This window comes from Peromyscus maniculatus, chromosome 2 (genome assembly GCF_049852395.1).
Source record: "Peromyscus maniculatus bairdii isolate BWxNUB_F1_BW_parent chromosome 2, HU_Pman_BW_mat_3.1, whole genome shotgun sequence".
NCBI lineage: Eukaryota > Metazoa > Chordata > Mammalia > Rodentia > Cricetidae > Peromyscus > Peromyscus maniculatus.
In genome coordinates, this window is record NC_134853.1 from 21,431,613 (window position 1) to 21,458,682 (window position 27,070).

General features: G+C 38.4%; 1 protein-coding gene across 2 annotated transcripts in view; it reads right to left on the reverse strand.

The window, feature by feature from the left end:
- LOC121820822 (uncharacterized) overlaps nt 1–27,070 on the reverse strand; it is a 187,000-nt gene that overhangs the window by 32,200 nt on the left and 127,730 nt on the right. The window contains exon 1 of one of the 2 annotated variants that reach the window (XM_015988203.3): nt 2,317–2,477. The exons of the other annotated variant lie outside the window; for it this stretch is intronic. Coding sequence (XP_015843689.1) covers nt 2,317–2,343 — 27 coding nt within the window. The 5' untranslated portion in view covers nt 2,344–2,477. Of the gene's footprint in view, nt 1–2,316; nt 2,478–27,070 lie in introns of those variants that run through there. 2 annotated transcript variants of the gene reach the window in all.

The following is a 27,070-nucleotide window of genomic DNA, read 5'->3' on the forward strand; positions in this document are numbered from 1 at the left end:
ATTGCAGGACTGTCTCCCCAGCACTGGGCAGCAGAAGAAGGATTAGGTGTTCAAAGCAATTCTCAACTTCATAGCTCCAGGCAAGCCTGTGCTACAGGAGATATTGCTCTAAACAGAAATAAATAAATAGCACTTGTGAAAGAAGGAATGAATTTATAATGACCAAGAAAAATTGGAGTTTAGAAACAAATAGAGATGAGCACTAAGGCACTTTAAAATAAAGTTAAAAAATGATACCAATAAGTGACTTTTTAAAATGATATGAATGATATATTTTTAAGAATAAAAACCTTAGCTAAATTGATTTGAAAAAGAATAGGCCTTTCCCTAGTAGAGGGAAAGCCATCAATAAGAGACTGATTTTTTCCATATGTACATGTTGGCTGCTGAGACCTGTAACTTGACACAGTGAGTTACAGTCAATGGACTGTTTCTCAAACCTCTAAGCTGACTTAAGTATGTCAAGCAGGATTGAACATATCTGCACTAGAGACCGCCCTAACTGCAAATTCAATATTCACTGGTTCAAGTTAACTTTCTCAAATTGTACACCCACCAATCTGGTCTGTGTTCATTCGTATGACAGGGAATTAATACATGCTGGGAAATTACAAATTAACTCTTTTTTTTTTTTTTTTTTTTTTTTTTGGTTTTTCGAGACAGGGTTTCTCTGTGTAGCTTTGCGCCTTTCCTGGAGCTCACTTGGTAGCCCAGGCTGGCCTCGAACTCACAGAGATCCGCCTGGCTCTGCCTCCCTAGTGCTGGGATTAAAGGCGTGCGCCACCACCGCCCGGCCACAAATTAACTCTTGCTGCCACAATCTGGTTCTTTTTCATAACGGTGACACCAGAAGCTGACTGCCTATCCTGTTTCCCTCTGCCCTGTACACAATAAATTATTCCTCCTATTCTGGTCTGGAGGCAGAAGCCATGCTCCACATGAAAATCCTTTTTCTGTAACTGCAATGGACAGTAAACTACAAGATTCAAGTGAATAATTTTAAAGCTGGAGTGAGGTGGTTTTTGCACAAGCTATATCTCATGCCAAGTAAGCATCTTAAGAAGAAAAGCTTCTTGTATACTACTTCCAGAGGGGAATGCAAGGAAATGGGGAAACTTCTATGAAGTCAGCTGAAACTATCATACAATAGGACCAACTCAGGAGGAGGCTGATAAATAATGCACAGGGGGAACACAGGGTATCCCAGGAACATTACTAATCCTACAGTGGCCTTACGGCTTACAACCATAGCTCCATGTGATGAAAAGGCCATGACCCCAGACCATTACCAGCTCTATATTCCTGGTTTTAAAGAAGGAGTTCTATTTTACTCTCAATACATCAAGGCCTTAGGCAAAGCTTTAAAGGTATAGTCCCCATGCTGTTAACTAGCTTTCCCCAAAATGTTCCTCCTCTATTCCCGAGGGCCTAAATGAAAGCCTTGCTTGACCAGACCAGTCCTTAATGCAGCAGTGTTTTACTTTTCAAAAAGTTGTGACCTGGTGTCAAATTGCCCATCTCTCAGAACTATGCTGTTCTCTAGAAAAAAAGAAAAAAATAAAAACGTAACTTTAAAGCACACCAGGCCTTTAAGGTAGATTGTGACCTTATTGAGCAGTTTGTTAGAGACCTGATTTTTGATATAGGGATGAGCCTAGTGGTTGGTTGCAAATCAGGGGTGTCTCCTTTGTAATAGTTTGGAGCCAAATGACTGGACACTCCTGGTGAAAAAAAAAAAAATGTGTATCCTAGCATTCTTATCTGTAAGACGCCTCGTTAGCATATACTTATCTTTGGAGTGTTTCAGAGGCAGCCAGCCCTCAGCTAAATTCTACTTTGTAAGACGTACTATTTTCTAAGCATTGGTAAATCCTTTATATCACCAATTCTACTCTTCCACTTCACAGCTTAGTAGTGGAGTGCTACCCAACACAAGAGATGCCTTTTACAAAATTAACTGTAAATAGATCTTAAATGCAAAGTGCTGAACTTCTAGAAGATAATGGAGAAACTAGATCTCTCCAAGTTTGGCAAACTGCCTGCCACGGATGCACCAAAAGCATGTTGTTGTTGACTACAAATGTTTCTACACACACAGCTCCCTTCTCCCAATGTTCTGCACAGACGCAGCCCACAGTGCAAAGTTATTCGAGTCCTGTGCCTGGGTCCATGTAGTTGCATGGACTGTATAGAAATTTACAGGACAGGGAATCTGGCTGCAGGTAATCGCCCAGCCCCGGGGGAGGACCCGCCATACCGGCTCCCGCACGTCCCCATTCACTCTTCTCCATTTGTGGAAAGCAGCCCCTAACTCACCATGTTGTGGCTTCCCTGCTCGCCCATGGCCCCCTCACAGATCCCTGAAGTGGCACTAACAACACAGCAAATAAATGCAATGGCGCCAGCTTCGCTGTAAAGCCAAGCCTGTAACCTGGTTCCCGGAAGGGCCCTGCACCCTTCTGACTGGCAGTTCAGCCGGGAAGCGCTGATTGGCTAATGAGGCGTGAGTGACAAGAGCACCTCCCTTAGGGTTACAGTGCACTTAAAGACATAGCACACTGGATCCTGACACTACCTTACACCCCAGACCCAGACCTTTTCCAGACTGCAGAGATTTGCATTTCAGTTAAACTTGCCCCTGGGTCTGATTGCTGACCCTGCTGTCTTCCTGCATTCCATAAGCACTTCCCATTCTTTCTCCTGGACCTAATGCACTAGCTTGCAGACCATTTACTCAGGATGGAGTGCAGTGATTCCCTGTCCCACAGGTAGAAGGGTACCCAGAATATTAACAATTTTAAAGAGAGACTTAAGAACACAAAAGATGTTTGTTCTGTAGCTTCATGCAGAGGTCAGATGAACTGAAGATACTTTTTACCTGTTTGTCAGAGGCACTCAAGAGAACCATAAGAGAAATGCAGGAACCAGATTTAAAAAAACAAAACAAAACAAAACAAAACAAAAAACCATAATGATAAATCTGTCTCCCATCAGAAGGCTGAATGATGGCTTCGTTGCTTTTGAAGTTTTCTTCTGGAATTAAGGGCAAACGCTTGGCAAATGAATAATAAAAAGAGTAGTCTTCATGTTAAGTTGAACACTTAGAGAATAATGGAGCTAGACAGAATGTCTTTATGAGCACTATTGTATGCCCAGTGGGCAGTGAAAAAGAAAATATGGCTGCATTGTTCAAGGTTCTCTGCATGAGCAGGACTGGTAAAAATCAATCTCTACATGTATGTAGAAAGTGGATGCATTAGAATGTCTCACAAGCTGTTGTCCATCTAGTCCAACAATGTCTGTCTACCCATGGAAATTTGAAGAATCCAGTAGTTGCTCAGTCAATGAGGCTGGATGTCTCAGCTGGTCTTCAGTATACACCAAAATTCCAAAGGAGTAGGCTCTAACCCTTGTAAAGGAATGAATTTGGTAGCCAGAGCTAGGGCAAGTGGGCAAAGAAAGAGAGATTCCTTCTTCAATATCTATATATGTAGCCTGCTACAAGAAGGTGTGATCCATATTAAAGGTGGGTTTTATTCTTGGTTTGATTACTTTTTGGTGTTTTTGAGACAGGGTTTATCTATGTAGCCCAAAACTCATATTGTAGACCAGGATAGCCTCAAACTCAGAATAATGGATTGCCTCTGCCTCTTGCATGCTGAGGTTAAAGATGTGCACTGCCACCAAGATGCTACAGGTAGATCTCATCACTTCAAATGATCCAGTTTAAAGATGGGTCTTTAATTTCAAAACCTTTAAAAAAAATCCCTCACAGCTGTACCCAGCTCCTTGGGTTTTAGTTATTTCCAGAGTTAGTCAGTTTAATTACCAAGAATAACCATCACAACAGCCAAGAAGAGAACTGAGAAAGATTTCTTGCCTGCACGAGGCAAGGAAAGTATGGGAGTCATTTCCAAAGCAATGCTTTTCCTAAACAAGGGAAGCATGGGGACTTTACTTAGGGAGTCTGGACACATTCACGTAGAGTTCTGCTTATATCTAATCATGCTCAGTTAGCAAATTCACTTCTAAACATGATCAAAGTATAAAAGCAGGGACATTTAGGGACATTCTTACCTGAAAGTCATACAGGAACATATATAAATTACAAAAATAATGGAAAGAAATGTCTCTGGCATGCTCATTTTGTACCATAAGGTCTTAGCTGAAAATCAAGTAAATGACACTGTGAAAGCAGATTGTTTTGGAGCCTATGCTACATATCAGCTTTGATATTTGATCTAAAAGATACCTGTACCAATGCCACAATTCTCACAGATAGAAAAGATAGAGAACACAAATACAGAAAACATCAAGAACAGCACTGTATATTCTGCTCTTAGATGAATGTTTATGAAGAGCTGTCTTACCCTCAGAACAAAGCTGAGTTTGTCTCTGAGCAGGCTGGCTAGGAGGAAGGCCACAGCTGCTTCCAGGCAAGACCAGAAGGAACTCATTTTAACCAGCTCTGGCTGCTACCTGTCTCAGGGCTGTGACATCACTGTAGATAATTCCATTCATTCCCTTTTCTACCTTTTTAAAAATTTTAGTTATATGGTGCTTTTTTCTAAATGTGTCTGTGCACAGTAACTACAGACATCAGAAGAAGGCAGGAGATGCCTAGGACTGATTTTACAGCAAATGGTTAGCTACCATATAGGTTCTGAAAATGGAACCTGTGTCTCTTGTAACAAAACCCAGTGCTCTTAACCACTGAGCCATCTCTCTAGACCCTCTTTTTAATTTAAAATTTCTTCTATACATTTTTCATTAAAACATATTACATAGATTTCCCCATTCTTGTCTTACCTCTATTTCTGTCCACATACTTTCCTTCCAACTTTCTTCTTTGTTAAGTATGTTTGAATAAGTACACTGAAATATATGAATAAACCCTGCTGAGTCCATATTTATTATTTGTATATTTATGATTTAAGGGCTGACCATGTTGTAATTAGGGAACTCACCCCTGACTGATAATAATCTCTCCCCTGTAGAAGATTTCTACTTTTTGAATCATCATCAGGTGTCTGACCCTGACTAGGCTGCCTTGTTTAGGAAACAATCAAAAAGAGATTGGAAAATAGTCAAGATTTGGATTGGAAAAAACTTTACCAATTAAGAGTACTGAAGAATCTTTCAAAGCACCCACCTTCCATTTCCAGTACATATAGAAGCTCACTACTATCTGTAACTACAGTTCCAGGGGTTCTGTCTTCCGTGATCACCAGGCATGAATTGGGTAAAAAGATATGCATAGAGGAAAAAAACATATGCATAAAATTATGACTGAAATTAGATTTGTAAAAAAAAAAGAAAATCAATAAGAAAAAAACATAAGAAAAAATGAGTTTCACCATAAAAGTTATTTTTCAAACTGTGTATAATAGGGCATTCTTTTAATACAGTTATTCTTAGTTCTTTTTATGTGTAGGTCTTTTGCCTGTATGTGTGTCTGTACACCATGTCCATACAGTGCTCAAGAAGGCCAGAAAAGGACTCTAAATCCCCCGGGACTGAAGCCACAGACTGGTGTGAGCCACCACGGTGGTGCTGGGAATTGAACCCCAGATCCTCTGGAAGAACATCCAGTGCTCTTAACTTCTGAGCCACCTCTCCATCCCCAGAAAAAAAGGTTTTGAAAGCACCCCTTTATTATGTTCTGAATTTCTTGGTGTCTGTTGTAATGATTCCCTGTTCACTTCTTCTTTTAGTTTGTTGAGCAAAGGTCTGTTTATTTATCTTCTTAAAGAACTAGCCCTTAGATTGATTGCTTCTTTTTATTGTTGTATGTGTTTCTATTTCATTAATCTCTGGGCTTGTGGACTTCTTTCTTTGGTTGTGTGCCTAATGTCATCTTCTAGACTACCTTAAATAGGGCCAATACCAGAGCTGTGTGGCCAGATAAAGCTGGTGCATGAGCTACTAGACTGGACTTTAACTAGTAAAGCAAATGTGAGCCATGTTCTGGAGCTATGCCTATGGTTGTGGATATGACAGAGGGGGAGGTGGCAGTAACAAAGGAACTCATTAGCTAAAGTCAGAGCATTAGGTCCAGAGCAGGTCTTTGGGTGTTGAGATGGCAGCTGTGGATGTGAATGTGACTGTTTTCACTTCTTAATGATAGGCCAGTAATTGTGAGTAGCTAAGCATTCATGAGGATATGTAATTATTAAATGATTAGTAGTGTTATGTTTGTCTGTGACAGTATCTGGGTACTGCTAAAAGAAGAGGAGTGATTTGAAGACATGCACCTGAAAATAAAACAAAACAAAACAAAACCAAGAAAGAAACAAAAACCGAGAGTGTAACCTAGGAAATGTATATTCTGTTTTCCCTATAGGCAGAAAATAACCCAAGACCAAGAAAAATAAATGTGACAGTGAATATGCAACTGTCCATTTCCAGCCTCCTTCTGAGGACTCAAGTGAAGAAAAATGGGCCCAGCTAGTTACAACACAGTACTCATGTTTTAACCATTTTCCCAGGGGAAGATTGAAGGAGAGGATGAAAGAAGGTACTGAAAACTCTGAATCTGATGCTTCTTATGAAGAACCACCACCTAGTACCTCTGGAGGAAGAACACACTCAATGGTAAGTAGTTCCCACTAATTTAAAAAGTGCTCTATTTCAGGATGAGGGGAAAAATTAATGTAGATGTTCTTTCTGTGGTACTGAAAAGACTTTCCCGACTTATGTATACTATCATATCGTCTGCAAATCGTGAAAGTTTGACTTCTTCCTTTTCAATTTGTATCCCCCGATCTCTTTTTGTTGTTATATTGTTCTAGCTAGAACTTCAAGTACTATATTGAATACATATGGGGAGATTGGACAACCTTGTCCTGTTCCTAATTTTAGTGGAATCACTTTGAATTTCTCTCCATTTAATTTGAGGTTGGCTGTCAGCTTGCTATAAATTGCCTTCATTATGTTTAGGTATGTTCCTCATATTCCTGATATCTCCAAGACCTTCATAATGAATGGGTGTTGAATTTTGTCAAAGTCTTTTTCAGCATCTAATGAGATGATCATGTGGTTTTTTTCTTTCAGTTTGTTTATATGATGTATTACATTGACAGATTTTCATAGGTTGAAACAATCTAGATCCCTGGGAAGAAGCCTACTTGATCATGGATAATTTTTTGATATGTTCTTGGATTCGGTTTACCAGTATTTTATTGAGTATTTTTGCATCAATGTTCATGAGATAGATTGGTCTGTAATTCTCTTTCTTTGTTGTATCTTTGTGTGGTTTGGCTATTAGGGTTACTGCAGCCTCATAAAAGGAGTTTGATAATGTCCCTTCTGTTTCCATTGTGTGGAACAATTTGAAGAGAATTAGTATTAGCTCTTCTTTGAAAATCTGGTAGAATTCTGCACTAAAACCTTCTAGTTCTGGGCTTTTTTTGGTTGGGAGACTTTCAATGACTGTTTCTATTTCGTTAGGGATTACTGGTCTATTTAGTTTATTTGGCCTTGATTTAATTTTGATATGTGGTACTCATCCAGAAATTTGTCCATTTCTTTTACATTTTCCAATTTTGTGGAGTACATGTTTTTGAAGTGTGACCTGATGTTGCTTGTTGTTGTCCCCCTTTTCATTTCTGATTTTGTTAATTTGGATATTCTCTCTCTGCCTTTTCTTTAGATTGGATAAGGGCTTGTCTATCTTGTTGATTTTCTCAAAGAACCAACTTTTTGTTTCATTGATTCTTTGTATTGTTCTTTTTGCTTCTATTTTATTGATTTCAGCTCTCAATTCAATTACTTCCTGATGTCTATTCCTCCTGGGTGAGTTTGCTTCCTTTTGTTCTAGAGCTTTTATTATGCCGTTAAGTCGCTAGTGTGAGATTTCTTCATCTTCTTTAGGTGGGCATTTAGTGCTATGAATTTTCCTCTTAGCACTACTTTCATAGTGTCCCGTAAGTTTGGGTATGTAGTACATTCATTTTCACTGAACTCTAGGAAGTTTTTAATTTCTTTCTTTATTTTTTCTTGGCCCATTGGTGATTCAGTTGAGCATTACTCCGGTTCCATGAGATTGTAGCCTTTCTGTAATTTTTGTTGTTGTTGAAATCTAACCTTAAGCCATGGTTTTCTGATAAAATACAGGAAGTTACTCCAATATTTTTGTATCTATTTAAATTTGCTTTGTGACTGAGTATGTGGTCAATTTTAGAGAAGGTTCCATGGGGTGCTAAGAAGAAGGTATATTCATTTTTGTTAGGGTGGAATGTTCTGTAGATATCTATTAAGTCCATTTGAGTTATAATGTCTGTTAGTTCCCTTATTTCTCTGTTAAGTTTCTGTGTGGCAGATCTGAACATTGGTGAAAGTGGGGTGTTGAATTCTTTTACTATTAGTGTTTGATATGTGGTATAAGCTTTAGTAATTTTTTTTAACATATGTGGGTGCTCTGTATTTGGGGCATAAATTTTCAGAATTGAGACTTAGTTTTGGTGGATTTTTCCTGTGAAATATGTTATTTCCTGTGAAATATGTAATGTCCTTCATGATCATGAAATCTATTTTGCTAGGTATTAAGATAGCTATCACAGCTTGCATCTTATGTCCATTTGATTTGAAAGTCTTTTCTTATCCTTTTACTCTGAGGTAGTGTCTTTCTTTGAAGTTGAGGTGCGTTTCTTTCTTTTTTTAATATTTATTTATTATGTATACAGTATTCTGCCTGATGTGTCCCTGAAGGCCAGAAGAGGGCACCAGATCTCATTACAGATGATTGTGAGCCACTATGTGTTTGCTGGCAATTGAACTCAGTATGTTTGGAAGAAGAGTCAGTGCTCTTAATCATTGAGCCATCTCTCCAGCCCCAAGGTGTGTTTCTTGTATTCATCAGAAGGATGGATCTTGTTTTTGTATCCATTCTGTTAGTCTGTATCTTTTACGGCTGAATTGAGTCCATTGACATTAAGAGATATTAATGACCACTGATTGTTAATTCCTGTTATCTTTTGGTGGTAGTGTGTATGTATTTCCCATTTGGGGAATTTGCTGCTGCCAGGTTATCTATTGACTGTGTTTTCGTGGGTGCATCTGACTTACTCAAGTTGGAGTTTCTAGAACTGGGCAGCAGAGACAGGATTTAATGGAAATTCTCAATTACATAGTGTGACACAAGCCTGAGCAACAGGAGCCATTGCTCTGAACAGAAATAAATAATGAACAGTGGGGGGACCAGCCCCCACTTTTCCCTCAGGGTACTCTTGAGTAGGAAGAAGTGAGCAATATTTAGATAGAAATATAGAGGGGAGAGAGATGGATAAAAACACAGGATAGCCTTGTGAGGGCCTGGATCAAAATCCACCAGCCCCTTCTGTCTCTTATAAAGGGCTGCTTATAAAAATGCCAAGGGGTGGAGCAAAAGACCTCCCCCTAGCACAGCCAAGTGTAGACCCTTTCAAACACCTTGTAACCATGCATGTGATTAATCCATCCAGTCTTATGCAGCCCTGTTGGGTAAAGCAAGCTCAGATCTCACTAGGAAACCTCTGGGCTCCCACAGGTCCCTCCTCTTAATTTTTTAAAGGTCTCCTCAGATACACTAGGTCTGTATCAGGTTATTCTTCCTGATTATTTCTTCCATTATCTGTCATGGAGATATGTTTTCCATCAAACATATTCTGGGTTAGGGTGGAAGCTATCAAGAAGAAAGATTCCCATCTCTGACCACTAGCCTCTGGCAGGAGTGGGTATAGACACTAACAGCTCTGCCTGAGTTCCCTACTGACCTTGAAAATATCTACAGCAATCTCCTTTGCTACCACATCTCCTTTTAAAGGAATAGAGGATGATAAAGATGGAATATATTTTTTGGAATGGGTCTAATATGATTACAGCCTTAACCCTGTCAAGCCCTTTTTTTAAATCAATAAACACTTGATGCAAACTCTTAATCAAATAAACTGCATCAAACTTAGCTTCACCAAACGTTGGTTCCCTTAGCTTCACCAAACTTTGGTTCATTAATGTCAACATAATTTTAGTATGAATATAACTATATATATTTACAACTAGCGTGGTTATTTACTCTATGTATTTATACTTCTTACAAACTTACATCACTATTCATATTTAAACTTACATTCTATAGGACTACTTTATGAACCTTAGCAAAGATCTAGAAGAGATCTCTTAACTGAATTATTATCACTATACATATTTACATGTTTTCTAAACTTATATTAAACATTTAGACTTACATTCAACATTTACAGTTTTCACAAACTCACATTCAACATATATTTATTTATACTTCTTACAAACTTATATTCTAAAGGAAACTCTATAGAACTATTTTGTAAACTTATAATCATAAGGAAACTATTTTATAAACTTTAGCACATATCTACAAGAGATTTCTTAGAAGAACAATTTACCAAACTTATATTCAAGAGGAAACTCTATAAAACTATTTTACAGACATCTAGAAAGAATCTCTTAACAGAACTAACTTATTTTCTTTCAAGAAGATAGAGAGTACACAAATCATGAGCTACTGTAGTAAAAATTGTAAGTGAACTCAACACTGCTTTATTTGGAGTTCATGGTCAGGTTTGATATGAGTCTCCTGTGGGTAGCCAGCAGGCTTAATTTGATTATTAAGGGTACAATTTTCCTAAGGGTATAATTTCCCCTCCTTTTAATTTTTTAAAGCTGAGTTTTAAGATTACCATGAGAATTTTTTAATGTTGTCAATATTTTCATCTTGTATCTTAAGCACAACTGAATTCTGTTAGTTTTTTTTTTTTTTCACACCTGAAGCAATTTCCCAGTGTAAGGACTGTTTACTCTTTGTTTACTAAAAGATTTCAAAGTAGCTTGTTGACAAATGGTCTTAGCACTTTAATTATCTCCTGAGAGGCAAGCTGTTTACCTATTCTTAGTTTTCAAGAGGCAAGACTGAGCTTTCTAACATTGTTTGGAAAAGAATCTGCATTCTGAGCTTAAAAAAGTTTCGGCGAAGTAACCCCATTTTTGACCTGAAAAACTACATTTCCCAGACTTCCTTTCTCTATAGCATCATGCTATTACTATATTTCCCAAGCTGCTTTTTGAGTTACATTTCTCAGGATGCCTTTCAGGTCCACCACACTTCAGTTTCCACTTATAGTTTGTTTTCATGCTTTTGCTTTTACCACAGGAGATTTTTGAGCGAGGTTTTTACTCTTTTACCATGGGAGATGTATTTCCTTCACTTGACATTGTCCTCAGAGAGGAGTCATACCCACTTACTTGTGCACATTTGGATATGCATTTTGGTGCCAGAAGCAAAAACCCATCTGGGCTTCTGCATCTACATAAATAGGTCAGTGAGAGAAAATGGAAGTACCAAAAAGTTTTTTCAGAGAGAATTTTGGGAACTCAAGACCTGCCTCCCTCATTGCAGGGAGGATTTCAAGGCCTCCACTACTTCCTCTCCACCTGCAGCCTCCCCCCATCTCTGTTGCTGTTATTTGGGGAAGCTGTCCCTGCTTAGTCTTTCTGCCTGTACTTTCTCACTAGGCTCTAGCAGCAGGGAATTCTGATTCTGGCTGCTGTTTTTTGAATAGTGGCTGGAAGGAGAGACAGGACAAGCAAACGGGAGTTGCCATATTTCAAGAGGTTTTTGTTTCGTTTTGTTTTGTTTTTTCCCATACTGATAGATGTTGTTTCCAGGTGAGTTAAATTTTTGGCCTTACAGAAAGAAAAAAAATTCTGAGAAAGAGAAACCTGAAAAGCTTTTTGTTTTTTAGAGAGAGATTTTGCTAAGTCTTTCTCAAATTTTCTGTTCTCTAAACTTTGACTCAATAGTCAAATGGAAACTAATTTTGATTGTCGTATATTGTGATGGTGTTTACTGGCAGAGTAGAGGGTTTTGTCTCTCCTATGTCTGCCTCAGGGAAAATTTCCTCCACATCCCTGGGCTTAGATCTAAACTGTCCCGAATCAGTGCCCACAGGCCAAAAGCTTTCACAGGAATCTTATTCTGCTTGTTGTTTCTCATCTTTGAGAGATTTTACTGAATCTTCTACAGGATTTAACATTCATAGCCCCACAGTCAGAAATCAAGGACATAGTTCCTCTGTCTTGTTGTTTATCTTATTCTAAATTTTTCCTTAAACTATATTTCTAACCCAATATTTCTATATTGCTGTGGATATTGCTCTATATAAATAAAACACTGATGGCCAGTGACCAGGCAGGAAGTAGGTTGCCAGGCAGGAAGTAGGTGGGACAAGGAGAGAGGAAAATTCTGGGAAGCTGAAGGCTGAGGAGGGAGACACTGCAGCCACCACCAGGACAAGCAGCATGTAAAGACTCTGGTAAGCCACCAGCCACGTGGCAAGGTATAGATTTATAAAAATGGGTTAATTTAAGATAAAAGAACAGTTAGCAAGAAGCCTGCCACGGCCATACAGTTTATAAGTGATATAAGCGTCTGAGTGATTATTTTATAAGTGGATTGTGGGACTGCGGGGCTTGGGGAACCTGGAGAGAAGCCCTCCAGCAACACTATATTCTACCTTATTCTACATTTATACAATATTCCTATAGATAGAAATTAAGAGAAAAAAGAAAGAAACTTAGAAAGAAATATATGCTGTAGCCTCATCTTCCAACTTTGGCATTCTACTGTCTATCTTGACTCCCAAGAATAAAATACCCCTGCTTTCACTTTTACTACAAAGTAGATATGCCCAACTCCTTCCCATGGGGCTCTCTCCCCACTTTGGTCAAGTCCCTGGTCCTTTATTCATTGCACCATCTGTGGGGAGACCTGCCCTCACTTTTTCCCCAGGATACTCTTGAGTAGGGAGAAATGAGAAATATAACGATAGAAATATAGAGGGGAGAGAAACAGATGGAAACACAGGATAGCCTCAGGAGGGACTGGATCAAAACCCACCAGCCTCTTCTGTCTCTTCTAAAGGACTATTTATAGAAATGTCAAAGGGTAGAGCAAAAGACCTCCCCCTAGCCAGCCAAGTGTAGACCCTTCCAAGCACCTAGTAACCATACATGTGTCAATCCACCCCTTTATGCAGCCCTGCTGGGTTAAAACAATCTCAGATCTCACTAGGAAACTTCTGTAGGCTCCCACAGAACAGCAGTTGAGAAAAATGTAAAAAATGATTCTTAATGACTGGAATCATTGGAAAATAAATCAAATAAGAAAATGGAGGAGTTATGTATTTAAAGACAATAAAATTTAAAAGTGGAACTAATATTAACTTTTAAAGAAAAAAAATATATATATGTATATATATACATATATATATTTGAAAAAACAAGGTTTATTGATTTTGAAAAAGAGAAAAACATTTCCTAGTAGAGGAAATGGCATTTATAAAATATTATTTCACCCTGCCCCTATGTGCAATGTTAGCTGCTGAGGCCTGTGACCTGACAAAAACAGCTACAAGCTCCTGGACTGTGTCTCAAACCTCTGAACTTATGTAACCATAAAAAGCAGGCTTGACCATATCTGTATAGGAGCATTTTCTGGTTGGAAACTCAATATTCATTGGCTCAAGCTAACCTTCCCAAATTAGACCCACAAATCTGTCCTGTCTTCATTCACATGACATTGATTAATAGATACTGGAAAAATTTCAAGATCACTGATCCTGCCACAGTCAGATCCTATTTCATAATAGTGACTCCAACAGCTGTTTGCCTACCCTGTTTCCCCCTACAGTATACACAATAAACTATTCCCCCATTCTGGTCTGAAGACAGAAGCCATGCTCCACACACTCAGCAGTTGACTACATGACACAAATGTGTAATTTAAAAACTCATCGGTGGTTGAATTCTTTAATCTAAGAATTTAGTTGGTTTAGTTACAAGGACAAGGCCATTGTCCTGGGGAGCAATCGAGTAGGATCAAAGCTACCTGAGTAAACATAAGAAAGTTTGTCTCAGAAACATTTTTCTATAAAATGGAGGAACAGCTGTTCTAGAAATAATATGCCTTCCAAGCAAGAAACCATTACACAACTTTTGTTTAATAAACAAAAATCTCTTTAAAAACAGCACACATCCAGTGGTGACTAATGCTGAAAGAGGAGCCAGTCTGGAATAGATTTTGCTTTCCATATATGCTGTCAACTTTTAAGTCTCTTTTAGGTTAAGGCTTGAGGTTATACTTTGAACAATTTAAATAGGGACAGGAGAATACAAGTATAGCCACTTAGGCAAATGGAGATTTACACAGAAAATTTGTCTTTTAGATAATCTATTATTATCCTACATAAATAGATCATAATATATAATTTAAAAGATAAATAGATCATAATGGATAATCTAAAGGATAAATTTAAAAGATTTATCAGTGCCATAATCCTCACACATAAAACGACATAGAACACAAATACAAAAACAAAACTAAACAAAACTAGGAAAGTAAGTCACCTATCCACACTGTGAACAATGCTCTTAAATCAACAGCTATTCTGACCTAGTATTAGGTTAGCTACTCTAACCTCAGAGGCTTCTCTTGTTCAGAGGAAACCCACAGTTGCTACTATGAAGGACCAGAAAGGGTTCATTTTAACTAGCCCTAACTGCTGTCTCTTTCAAGGCTGTGATATTACTGTACAGAATACCATTTTTTAAACTTTATTTTAGTTTTAGGGGTGTTTGCCTGCCTGTGTCTCTGTGCAGTACCTATAGAGGCCAGAAGAGGGAATCAGATCCCTTGGAACGTGATTTATGTGAAATGTTCAGCTATCATGGTTCTTGGTATTGTAACCTGTGTCCTCTGCAACAGCATTCAGTGTCCTTAATTGCTATTTCTCAAGCCACATTTTTAAAATTACTTTTTATACATTTTAATTAAAATATATTACATCATTTCCCCCTTCCTTGTCCTCTCTTCATCCTTTCCAAATTCTTCCCTTCCAATGTCTTCCTTTTTAAGAATGTGTGAATAAGCATGTGCAAATATTTGAATAAAACCTGCTGGATCCCATTCTGTTGGTTGTATGTTATGGTTTCAGGACTGAGCATGCTGTTTTGGATACACAAATTGGGAGGTTATCACTGCTTGAGGCTAATTCACCCATTTACAGGAGAATTTTAGTCTTTATTGATCAATATGAGTTGGATCCTGATGTGACCAAGGCTGTGTTGGACATGAAATATTATTAATAACAGAAAAATTGGAGTGGTAAATAACTCATCTAACACTTGCTGATACTTTCTGGGGTCATGGCCTTGAAGTTCTAGAGCTGCAAGAAAGACTATAGACATCGTCCTGAGCGAATTACAGTCTCCCTAGTTTGTATGGGCCAACTACCATATCCATTTGGTCTTTCTCATCTCAGATGACTTTGAAATCCTGCAGTTCCTCCCTCCACTTTCTAAGTACCATGATTAAAAGTCTGTGCCACTATGCCTGGCTTAGGTGGTTTCAACTTCATTTAGTAAGTCATTAGAATGATGAGATAAGTAAGATAATCAGTTACACTTAAGAATGTTCAAAACCACTTATCTCTATGAGCCTGGGTTTCATCTGTATAATAAGGAAAGAATTCTGCCCTAGTCCCTTGATGAATTACAAGATTAAAAGATAAAGAAAGACAACATTCCTCAAAGTTGAAAGACATAAGACTTTTAGGCAGGAGAGCTGTATATAATGGGAGGCTTCTTCTGTTCCTGGAGTTAGGCAAGAGCCTGTGTCATAACTACCCTAACCAGCCAGGCTAGGTTGAGAAGCTCAACCACTCACCCTTATTAAGCCAATTAGTAGAATCAAGTTATACTAGGTGGTGGTGGTACATGCCTTTAATCTTAACACTTCTGAGACAGAGGCAGGTGGATCTCTGCATAATCAGTGCCAGCCTGGTCTACATACCTGGTTCCAGGACAGCCAAGGCTACACAAGGAAAGCCTATCTGAAAAAACAAGGGTTTTTGTTTATGTTTTGTGATGTGCTCATCTATAATTTACTTCCTCTAGAGGCAAGGTGGGCAAATGTCTCTGATGTTCTAGAACAAGCCTAGTCTACACAATGAGTTACAGGCCAGGCAGATATTCATAGTGACACTTTTTTTTTTTTTTTTTGGTTTTCCAAGACAGGGTTTCTCTGCATAGTTTTGTGCCTTTCCTGGAGCTCACTTGGTAGCCCAGGCTGGCCTCGAACTCTCAGCGATCCGCCTGGCTCTGCCTCCCGAGTACTGAGATTAAAGGCGTGTGCCACCACTGCCCAGCTGACACTATTCTTTATAATAAAAAACAAACAAACAGAATATTATTAATAGACTATTTTAAACATGACTTTTTTCCATTGTGACTAATTTGGAACAGTGATAAAAATATAAAGTAATTAATCCATCCTTGGGATCATAACAGGTTTGGATAGGAGGCAAGTGATATGCCTAACTATGTAATATAACTAAGCCATATAATGAAGTTTTTCCTATCTCTAAGACCCTTCCCCAACCTCACTTCTGTCTCTCCTGCAAGGTGGTCAGCAAAAGAGTTAATGATTTTTTCAGTAGAGACATTCTCATCTAGAGGGCTCAGGCTTTTCCCACAATGAAATTCCCAGGGAAATTAGAATTTAATGGGGTCCACTGTATCACTAGCTGTTAGCCAAAGGGAGAGATAAAAACACATATAAGAATATCCTTATCCCTGCCAAGCAGGCAGGTTTCAAGGATTGACAGGGTGAAGACTAAGGAGCTTTAAAGTCCCAGTGGGAACCCCAAAGTGGAGAATGTAGGGTATTTTCACTGACAGATACATGAGTTGCCCCAAAAAGCAAAGAGTGGAAGATCTGGAAGAGGCTGACTCACCACTGCTGAGTGGTTACAGAGTACAGTTCATGCCAGTTTGTCCCCAGGCACACCTGAACTATTGCTATCTTGCATTTGATCCTTGGACTCTCATACCCAAAGATCCCTCTCTAATAATTCTTCCTAACTCCACAGCTATTTGTAAATGTCTGATTACCTTAGCCTTAGAGGAACATCAGTTCAATTCTCACAATCTGCTCACAACCTGCATGTCATCTACAGTCACAACCATTCAGAGCTCCTAACAGTAGGTTTTACAGGCATCAAGGAAGCAGAATATAATCCCATTTGGACAAGTCAGTCTTCATGCTGCAAGTTCTTTTTCTGTCCTTATAGGTGATATAAATTCCATGAGGGATATACCAGATATGTGTCCCTGTGGGCTCACACTGCTGCCTATTTACCACACTTGAGATAAACTCAGTTTTGTGGTTTTGGTTAAATGAGCAGCCACATTTTAAAGACATTTAATTTCGTTTCTCTCCTGATAATTTTTTTTGGTAATTTTCTCTCAGTTTGTGGAGATTTGGGTTTAGGAAATTCTTTAAAGAGCAAGACTATATCTGATGCTATAAATCTTATATTACTTCTGAGTCATTGGGGCTGAGGTTAAGATAAACTTAGATCAGCCCTTCATACCTTTCTGCTATTAATGACATGTACTGAATAGAACTCCCAGCAGCTAAGAAAACTGGCTGCTCATCCACAGGGCCTGACTTTGAGTCCCAGTACCCACAAGACAGTATAGAACTGTCTGTACCTCTAGTCAGACAGAGGGTGAGACACCCTCTTCTAGTCTCCAATGATATCTGGCATGCAGTTGGTATATTCACTGGCAAAACTCATACACCTAATTAAATTTCATTCCTTTTAAAGATAGCACACACATGAAGAAAACCCTGTTTACAATATGTAATCACATACATATCTGTCTTTTCACCATTTGCATATCTGGTACCCTAGGCCAGAAGAGTGAACCAGACCTGCAGAACCTGGATGTACAGGTAATTCTGACAAATCTCATGTGGGTTCTATAAAACAACCTTGAGTCAAATCTCTAGGTCTCAAATATGTCATTATAATGCAGAAGATAAGATTGTCCCACTGCTCCTTCTGTCACCTATTACTAGAAGGTGATAAAAGTCTGTGCTAGATTGTTATTGGGGGATTCAGTGGATTTCTAGCACTCTGTGAATGGAATCTCTATATTGCTTCTAATTTCATTGATAATACAGTTATATTGATGTGAGTAGAGATAACAGAAAGTTTTGTTGAAACAAGTCAGAGTCCAGTGTGGAGGCCCACAAATGTTTCCTAGTGATATCTGAGCTCACTTTACCCAGCATAGCTGCATTAGAGGACTGCTTGACCATTTGCATGCTTTCTAAGTGATTGGATGGTTCTACTCTTGGCTGAGCTGGGGAAGGTCCTTTGCTCCACCCCTTGGCATTTCTATAAATAGCCTTTTAGAAGAGACAGAAAGGGCCAGTGTATAAGGATTCAGGCCCTCCTGAGCTATCCTGTGTTTCTGTCTGACTCCTCTCTGTAATTCTACCTAATATTTCTTACTTCTCCTTCCTCAAGAGTACCTTGGGGAAAATGTGGGAGGGGGCCTTCCACAGATTGTAACAGGAGCAGTAGCCAGGTACTTGGCAAATGGGGTGGAAGGCCCCATGGAAAGTTTGGGCATGTCCAATTAAGTTGTAAAGTTTGGGGTATTCTGTTTTCAAGAGTGAAAGTTAGGTGGTGGAATGCTGAAATGGAAAAATGAAGTTGAAGCATATATCTCTCTAACTAGTTTTCTTTCTTTTTCCTCTCACTCTTAATTTCTATCTATAAAAATTAGGAAAAATATAATGTAGAATATAGGAAGGTAGTATAGAAAATGTAAAGTAGAATATAGGAATATAGTTTAAGAAAAATGTAGAAAAAGATAATCAGCAAGACAGAGGAACTATGTCCTTGATTTCCAACTATGGAGCTATGAAGGTAAACTCCTAGAGAAGAATCAGGGAAAAATCTAACAAAGATGAGAAAAAACAGGTGGAAAAAGATTCCTGCAGAAGATTTTGGCCTGGAGACAGATTAGAATCAAGCTCTGAAATGCAGGGGGCAATTTTCCTTGAGGCAGATACAAATGAAACAAAACCCTCCACTACACCAGCAAATATCGTTATGACACCATACAATTAAAATTAATTTCCATATGATCATGAAGTCAAAGTTTAGAGAACAGAAATTTTGGGAAAGACAGTAAAATCTCTCTCTAGAAACTAAAATCTTTTCAGGTTTTTTCTTCTCTCAGATTTTTTTCTCTTTCTGTAGAGGCAAAAATTAAATTCATCGAGAAGAAGCATATATAAAAATGGGAGAATCACTCATAACTGCTCTAGTATAGAAAAAATTCTCTAAAGCATAACTAATTTTTACTGTTAGTGTTGTCTCTCCATTTCTAATGAGCACTCAGAAAGCAATTAGGAAATGGCCAAGGAGCAAACACCTTCAAGTTTGAGTGCATTCCGGGGATATTAGGGTTACTGCAGTTTCAAGGAGCTTCCTTGAGCATGGAGGCAAGGCAGAGGCAGTGCAGGACTGGGGAAAAACCAATAGCATAAAAAAGTGAGGTAAATTTGGCCATACAAACAAGGCTGGTGGGAATGGTGACTGCAAGCCCCGAGGCAGCAGGTGGGGCTATGCAGTGGCTACAGCTGTGAAAAATCTCTCTTTTTTGCCAGGGAAAAGATATTTCAGAAAGAGATTTTATTCCAGGTGCTTTCATTTTGTTTCACTGACCTGGTAATTTGGGAGATAAATTCTTGTCTGAGCACACACAGACAGATGTGACCTGCTCTGGCAACAGTGTCTGGTGAAAAATCTAATTAGATTACCTGTCAAACGGTAATACAGATGTCCTAATGCAAGCTTAGGGAGAAAATTATCTCCTGTGGCAAAAGCAAAACCACTAGTACAGACCATGTGATCAGAAGTTTTGTCCCAGACTTGAAAGGCAGTATGGAAAATGTAGTTTGTTAATCACAGCATGATGATATAGAGAAAGGCACTTTGGGAAATTACATCTGTAACAGAAATAGCAGTACTGCTTTGCCCGGAATATGTTTTTTCAGCTCAAAGTGCCATTTCTTTACCAAGTAATGTTAGAAAAAATGAGCCTTACTTCCTGAGAAATTGGAGCCTGTGAAAAGCTTGCCTCTCAGAAGATAATTAAAATGTTCATAACATTTCTCAAAAAGCTCCTTTGAAATCTTTTACAAAGCAGTGGAAAATGGTCCTTACACTGTGAAATTGCTTTGGGTGTGAAAAAAAAATTACAGGATTCAGTTGTGCTAAAAATGCAAGAGGGAAATATTGACATCATTAAAAAAGGTAATGGTAATCTTAAAAAGCAGCTTTAAGAAATTAAGAGGAGGGAGTTTTACCCTCAGGAAAGCTTAAATGAATTAGGCTCTGAATTCAAACTCTCAAGAAAATTTTCAGAATGATATTAAAGCTGACTATAAACTCTGAAATTTAAAAATGATTTATGTACTTTCTGTCTTATTAATAGTACAGTTAAGAAATCTCTTCTAGTTGTTTGCTAAGAGTTTGCTTTTGATATGTTAGTTCTGTTAAGAGATTCTTTTTAGATGTCTGTTAAAGATCATAAAATAGTTCTATAGTTCCCTTTTGAATATAAACTGTGGAAAATAGTTTTATAGAGTTTCCTTTTGAATATAAATTGTGGAAAATAGTTCTATAGAGTTTCCTTTTGAATGTGTTTTTAAAAAGTATAAATAAGTATGTGTTGAATGTGGGCTTGGGAAGGGTGTTAATGCTGAATGTAAAGTTTGTAAAAAGTGTAAATGTTTAATGTATGTTCATACTAGACTTGTTTTCATTACTCCATTCATCAATGTCTGTCTAGTCTGGACAAATTAGATAACATTAATTTTTGAAGAATAAACCAAATCAATCTCATTAGAAGAATTTTGAAGTTTTTATTATTTTTTTTACCTTCAGATATATTTGAACATTTTTTATGATAGCTTAAAACATAATCTTCTGATCTCAGAGGTCCCTGGAAAACTAAACTGAAGGTGTTATAATTAGGGTGAGTTTTTCTGAATTCTTCATAGAAATTTTCACTCCTGTTTCTGTTTAGAAAGGGATAGGCCTCCCACAAAGGGATAAGCCTCCCACAATTGAGTTAGCTTGTAAAAGTGGCTTTATAATTAGCATGAGTTTCTGTTTACCTGAGTGGATACTTTGAAATGATTTCAAATGACTGTTTTCTTTTGGAAATCAAAGTTGTCTCTTGAAAGTTTTATTGAACATGTTAGCAGAGAGTTTTGATCAAGGGCATGGGGCAACTGAGACCTTAGACTCATTCCAAAATAGCTATTCCATCATTATTATCCTCTACTCCTTTTTGGGAGGTGTGGTAGTTATGGAGATCTCAGTGGATATTTGCAAGCTCAACAGGGACCCAAGTTAGAGTTACACTATGTATCCTTGCCTGAGACTGGTAGTCATAAACAGGCAACTTTCTTCTTAATAACTTCCAACCTAACCCAGATTATGCTTGATGGAAAGTATATCTCCGTGATGGCTAAGCAAGATAATCAGAAGGACAACTCAAAACAGGCACAGTCTATCTGAAGGGACTAGGAGCCCCTTTATTATATCTAGAAAGGGAAATTGTAGAGGCCAAAAAACATTTCCTAGTGAGATCTGAGCTTTCATTAGATAATTGATTGACCATGAGTATGGTTTCTAGGTGACTTCAAGGATTTACACTTGGCTGAGCTAGGGGGAGGTCCTTTGCTACACCCCTTGACAAGTCTATAAATAACCCTGCAGGAGAGACAGAAGGGGGCTGTGGATAAGGATCCAGGCCCTCCCAAGCTCTCCTGTGTTTCTGTCTCTCTTTCCTCTATATTTCTATCTAAATTTCTCATTTTTCCTTCATCAAGAGTGGGAACAGGGTTCCCACAGTACATCCAGAGTATATTATGAAAAATTCAATAATTTGAGATATGCTTTATCATTTTGAAATTTTGTTGAGACAGGACATGTCTACATATCCATGGTTGGCCTCAAACTCACAGATTGCCTTGACACAGTCTTTCAAGTGCTCAGATTACAGGTATGTACCTTTGAGATCAGCTGAGATATGTTTTTTAAATGACCTATCTTTCAATCAGAGAATGAAAGAATAAAAATAAGATTTAAAAAGGGACCATCATACTTTTGATGAAGAATATTTGAAATTCTATAATAATTTAAACTGGAAAATTGTTAAATGAAAATATGTTTTCAATAATTGGGTTATTTTTTCACTTTGTTAATTTATTCTTTTTAAAAATGTTTAAACTGTGTTTGTGTTCATACACAAACTTGGAGATGTCTGTTATCTACATACCATCTGTGAGTTTTTCATATTGAAACTGAAGGAGTCATATGGTTGCAAGTAACCTCAATGGCACTTATTTAGGTTTAAAAATTATTCATGTGCTGATGTAGGAGTGTGCATATGACATAGCCCAAGTGTAGATATAAGAGAAAAACTTGTAGCAGTAATATTGGTCACTGATAGATAAAAATCAGCTCATCAGGCTTAGCAGCAGCCAAATTTACTGACTGAAACATTCTCTGGCATTCAACTGTGGTTCTGAGAAGTGTTAAAAACAAATATTTAGTTCTCAGAATAAACAAATTTTGAAAAATGAATCATACTATAAATACTTTCATATACAAAGAGGATTTGTTATTCAAATTGTTCTGGGTTCCTCTATCCTTGCATGAAAATATGTTTACAATCTGAAGAGAGAGTAGTTTACTGATGTAACATTTCTACAAATCTTATTAGAATATCAGTGAAATGGCTCATTGGGAAAGGTATGTGGTGTACAAAACTGGAACCGTGACCTTGATCACTATATAATGAGGAGCATAAGTAGATATATACATATATATGTATGTGTATATATATGCATGTATAACTTTATAAACATGCTGTGGATATCACTCTGTGTAAATAAAATGCTGATTGGCCCGTAGCCAGGCAGGAAGTATAGGCAGGATAAGCAGAGAAGAGAATTCTGGGAAGTGGAAGGCTGAGGCAGAGAGACGTTGCCAGCTGCTGCCATGAAAAGTGAGATGTAAGGTACTGGTAAGCCACGAGCCATATAGCAACTTATAGACTAATAGATATGGGTTAATTTAAGATATAAGAACTAGATAACAAGAAGCCTGCTGCTGCCATACAGTTTGTAAGCAATATAAATCTCTGTGTTTACTTGGTTGGGTCTAAGCAGCTGTGGGACTGGCGAGTGAGAGAGATTTGTCCTGACCATGGGCCAGGCAGGACTGGAGAAAACTCCAGCTACATAAACATATATACATACACATATATATGTATGTATATCTCTCCATAGCTCAATAATCTATGGAATTAGATACACACTCCACTGCTGATCATCCTACTCTATTACATTTCTACCAGATAAATAAAAAAAACTGCTTTGAAATATACATGAGGTATTTAATATTTCTTATAGTGTCATCTACTCAGCATTGTTACATTGTATTGACAAAAAAGCACTCAATAGTAACATAACATCTACACTTGGACTGGGTAATTAATGCTATCCCAGCCAGGCTGAATAACAACAAAAAATATCTCAAGGGAATTTGTAAAAATATGAAAAACAAAAGGAGGAACAACAACTCATCACCCTTTCATACACACCCTTACTTGAAAAGTCTGATCACACATTGCCTGATATTTAAATAAACAATGGACCACTTAGATGATGGGCATCCCATTCTATCCATTAAAATAGAAAATACCTATTACTAAGTAAATGAATGAGAGAGGATGAACAAAACACATAGAAAGCATATGAGGACAAAAAAAATAAAGTTCACTAAATTGATTTGCCACACATGTTGCACATTTTAGTAAATACCTCAAATGTTTGAAAAGAGAAATCACAATGCAGTGATCCAACATCAGTCTTGAATGACCATGGTAATTTAGTTTTTTCAACACTACGATAAAAATGAAATGAAATGAAAAAAGATCTTCAGCCTCAAGGCTGAAGACAACTGTGATGTCTAAAGTCTTTACCAAATCATTACATAAATAGGAGTTTTCTCTTGTATGAGTTCATCTGAATTTTTGACCTTCAAAATGATATAAATATGTTTTAACATATTTACTGAGATCACTCAGCCTCTAGACTTTGACCCAGGGGAACAGCCCATGACCCCATATCCCCACTGATTGCAGCACCAGTTGCAGGCCAGCAGGAACAGACCCACCCAGTTCTAAGTGGACCAAGAGTTGAAGGCTAGCAGGCAGGACTCCTACAGGCAGGTCAGACTACCACCATCTCCCACCAGACCCTCTAACCTCCAAGCCCCACCTCATCACTCAAACCTATTTATCCTCTAAGATCACAGCTTATCACTGAGACACAGACTCCACCAGTTCTGAGTGGACCAAGAGCTCTGAGTGGACCAAGAGCTCCAAGTGGATCACCATCTGCTTCCTCAGACACAGACTCCACCAGCTCTGATTACACCAAGAGCTTTAATTGGAACAAGAGGGCCAATTGGACCTAAAGAGGTGCCCTCAGACACAGACACCATTAGTACTAATTGGAGGAAGAGATGGGTAGATGCCAGTACAAAAATACATTCAACAGCATAAAGACCAATATAGCACCACTAGTACCTAGTGGATCTACATCAGCAAGACCTGGAAATCCCAACACAGAAGAAATTGATCTTAAAAATAACTTTAAAAAAATGAAAGAGAACTACTGTGGGACGGTCTGTATGTCAAATTGCTCTCATTGGTCAATAAATAAAACACTGGTTGGCCAGTGGCCAGGCAGGAAGTAGGTGGGACAAGGAGAGAGGAGAATTCTGGGAAGTAGAAGGCTGATGCGGAGAGACACTGCAGCCGCCGCCATGACCAGCAGCATGTGAAGATGCCGGTAAGCCACCAGCCACGTGGCAAGGTATAGGTTTATGGAAATGGATTAATTTAAGCTATAAGAACAGTTAGCAAGAAGCCTGCCACGGCCATACAGTTTGTATGCAATATAAGTCTCTGTGTTTACTTGGTTGGGTCTGAGCGGCTGTGGGACTGGCAGGTGACAAAGATTTGTGCTGACTGTGGGCAAGGCAGGAAAACTCTAGCTACAAATGGCGCCCAACGTGTTGGCAAGAGTTTCTACCTAAAACCTGAGAAAAGATTCTAAAACAGAGCTAAAAACAGCTTCTTAATTGTCTCTCTCAAATGAGCGGCAGCCTGCCGGTTTGAGCTATTGGCGGGTTCCTAGCGTAAGCACTTGACCTGCAGTATGGCGGGAATGTGGCCTCTGCAAGTGGCACATTAAGCTGCATGGTGGATTTAGCCTTTACTAGTACAAAACAAAAAAAGGAGGTTTCTGGGCTACATGCTGCTTGGATAAAAGCATAGACCCACGATGGATCCCAGAGCTGGCAGAAAACGTACCACCGCCATGTTGGGAAGCTGAAGTGGGCGGAGCCAGCAGCCACAGCGCCATTTCAGGCTTAGAAGGCTGCAGTTTAAAGCAATAGGCTCAAGGTAATATAAAACATAAGCCACATAAAGATGGCTACCACACAGAGAATCTGGATTATGTTCTCTTTGATATTCGTAACTGAAGAGAAACATTTGATTGCAAAAGCTGTTGAGTTATGCCAAAATGTGTGTTTTAAAGTTACCTTAACTTCAAAATTTGGATGTAAGGATATGTTGCTTTGGAAAGGAGGCTCTGCTTTTGTTTCCACAGAAAGCCAGAGGCTATGGATTTGTTCCAGATTAAGATACATCAGGTTTGACCAGCCAAGACCACCTGAAAGGTCTCTGATGACACCATGTCCCAGATGATCCAACATCCAGAATCGTTTCAAGGCAACTGGCTCAGACGATACAGTCTCACGGACTACTCCATGATCCTAAAATTTTCTTTGTGTCCCCATAAGATACAGCGGCCCCCTCCAGCAGGAAGTAGTAAGAGAAGCTACGCCCAAATTCCCAATATACCAAGCTGACTTTGGAGATATGTAAAAGTTAAAACCTTCCTTTTAAAAAAAAAAGAAAGGGGAAGTACTGTGGGACGGTCTGTATGTCAAATTGTTCTCATTGGTCAATAAATAAAACACTGGTTGGCCAGTGGCCAGGTAGGAAGTAGGTGGGACAAGGAGAGAGGAGAATTCTGGGAAGTGGAAGGCTGATGCGGAGAGACACTGCAGCCGCTGCCATGACCAGCAGCATGTGAAGATGCCGGTAAGCCACCAGCCACATGGCAAGGTATAGATTTATGGAAATGGATTAATTTAAGCTATAAGAACAGTTAGCAAGAAGCCTGCCACGGCCATACAGTTTGTATGCAATATAAGTCTCTGTGTTTACTTGGTTGGGTCTGAGCGGCTGTGGGACTGGCGGGTGACAAAGATTTGTGCTGACTGTGGGCAAGGCAGGAAAACTCTAGCTACAGAGAACTTTAAAGAGAAAATAAAAAATTCTCTTAAAGAAATTGAGGAAAAGATTAACAAAACCTTTGAAGGAATCAATAAATCCCTTAAGGTAAGCCAAGAAAACAAAGAATAAACCAATTAAACAGATGAAGAAAATAGTTTAAGACTTGAAAACTGAAATAGAGTCAATAAAGAAGACACAAACTCAGGGAATATAGAAATGGAAAATCTGAGTAAATGAACAGGAACAACAGATGAAAGCACAACCAAGAGAATGCAAGAAATAGAAGAGAGAATCTCTGGCATTGAAGATACAATAGAGGAAATAGATTCACCAGTCAAATAAAATATTAAAGTAAAAAAAAATCATAAGAAAAAACATCCAGGAAATCCAGGACACCATGAAAAGACAAAACCTAAGAATATTAGGGATAGAAGAAGAATACCAGCTAAAAGACAGAGAGAATATATTCAACAAAATCATAGAAGAAAACTTTCCCAACATAATGAAAGAAAAGCCTATGAAGATACAAGAAGCATACAGAACACCAAATAGACTGGATGCCCCCAAAAGTTCCCTTATCACATAATATTCATACCACTAAACACACATAGTAAAGAAAAAATATTGAGAGCTACAAAAGAAAAAGGTCAAGTAACATATAAATGCAGAGGCATCAGAATAACACCTGACTTGTCAAGGGAGACTCTGAAAGTCAGAAGGTCCTGGATAGATACTATGCAGACAC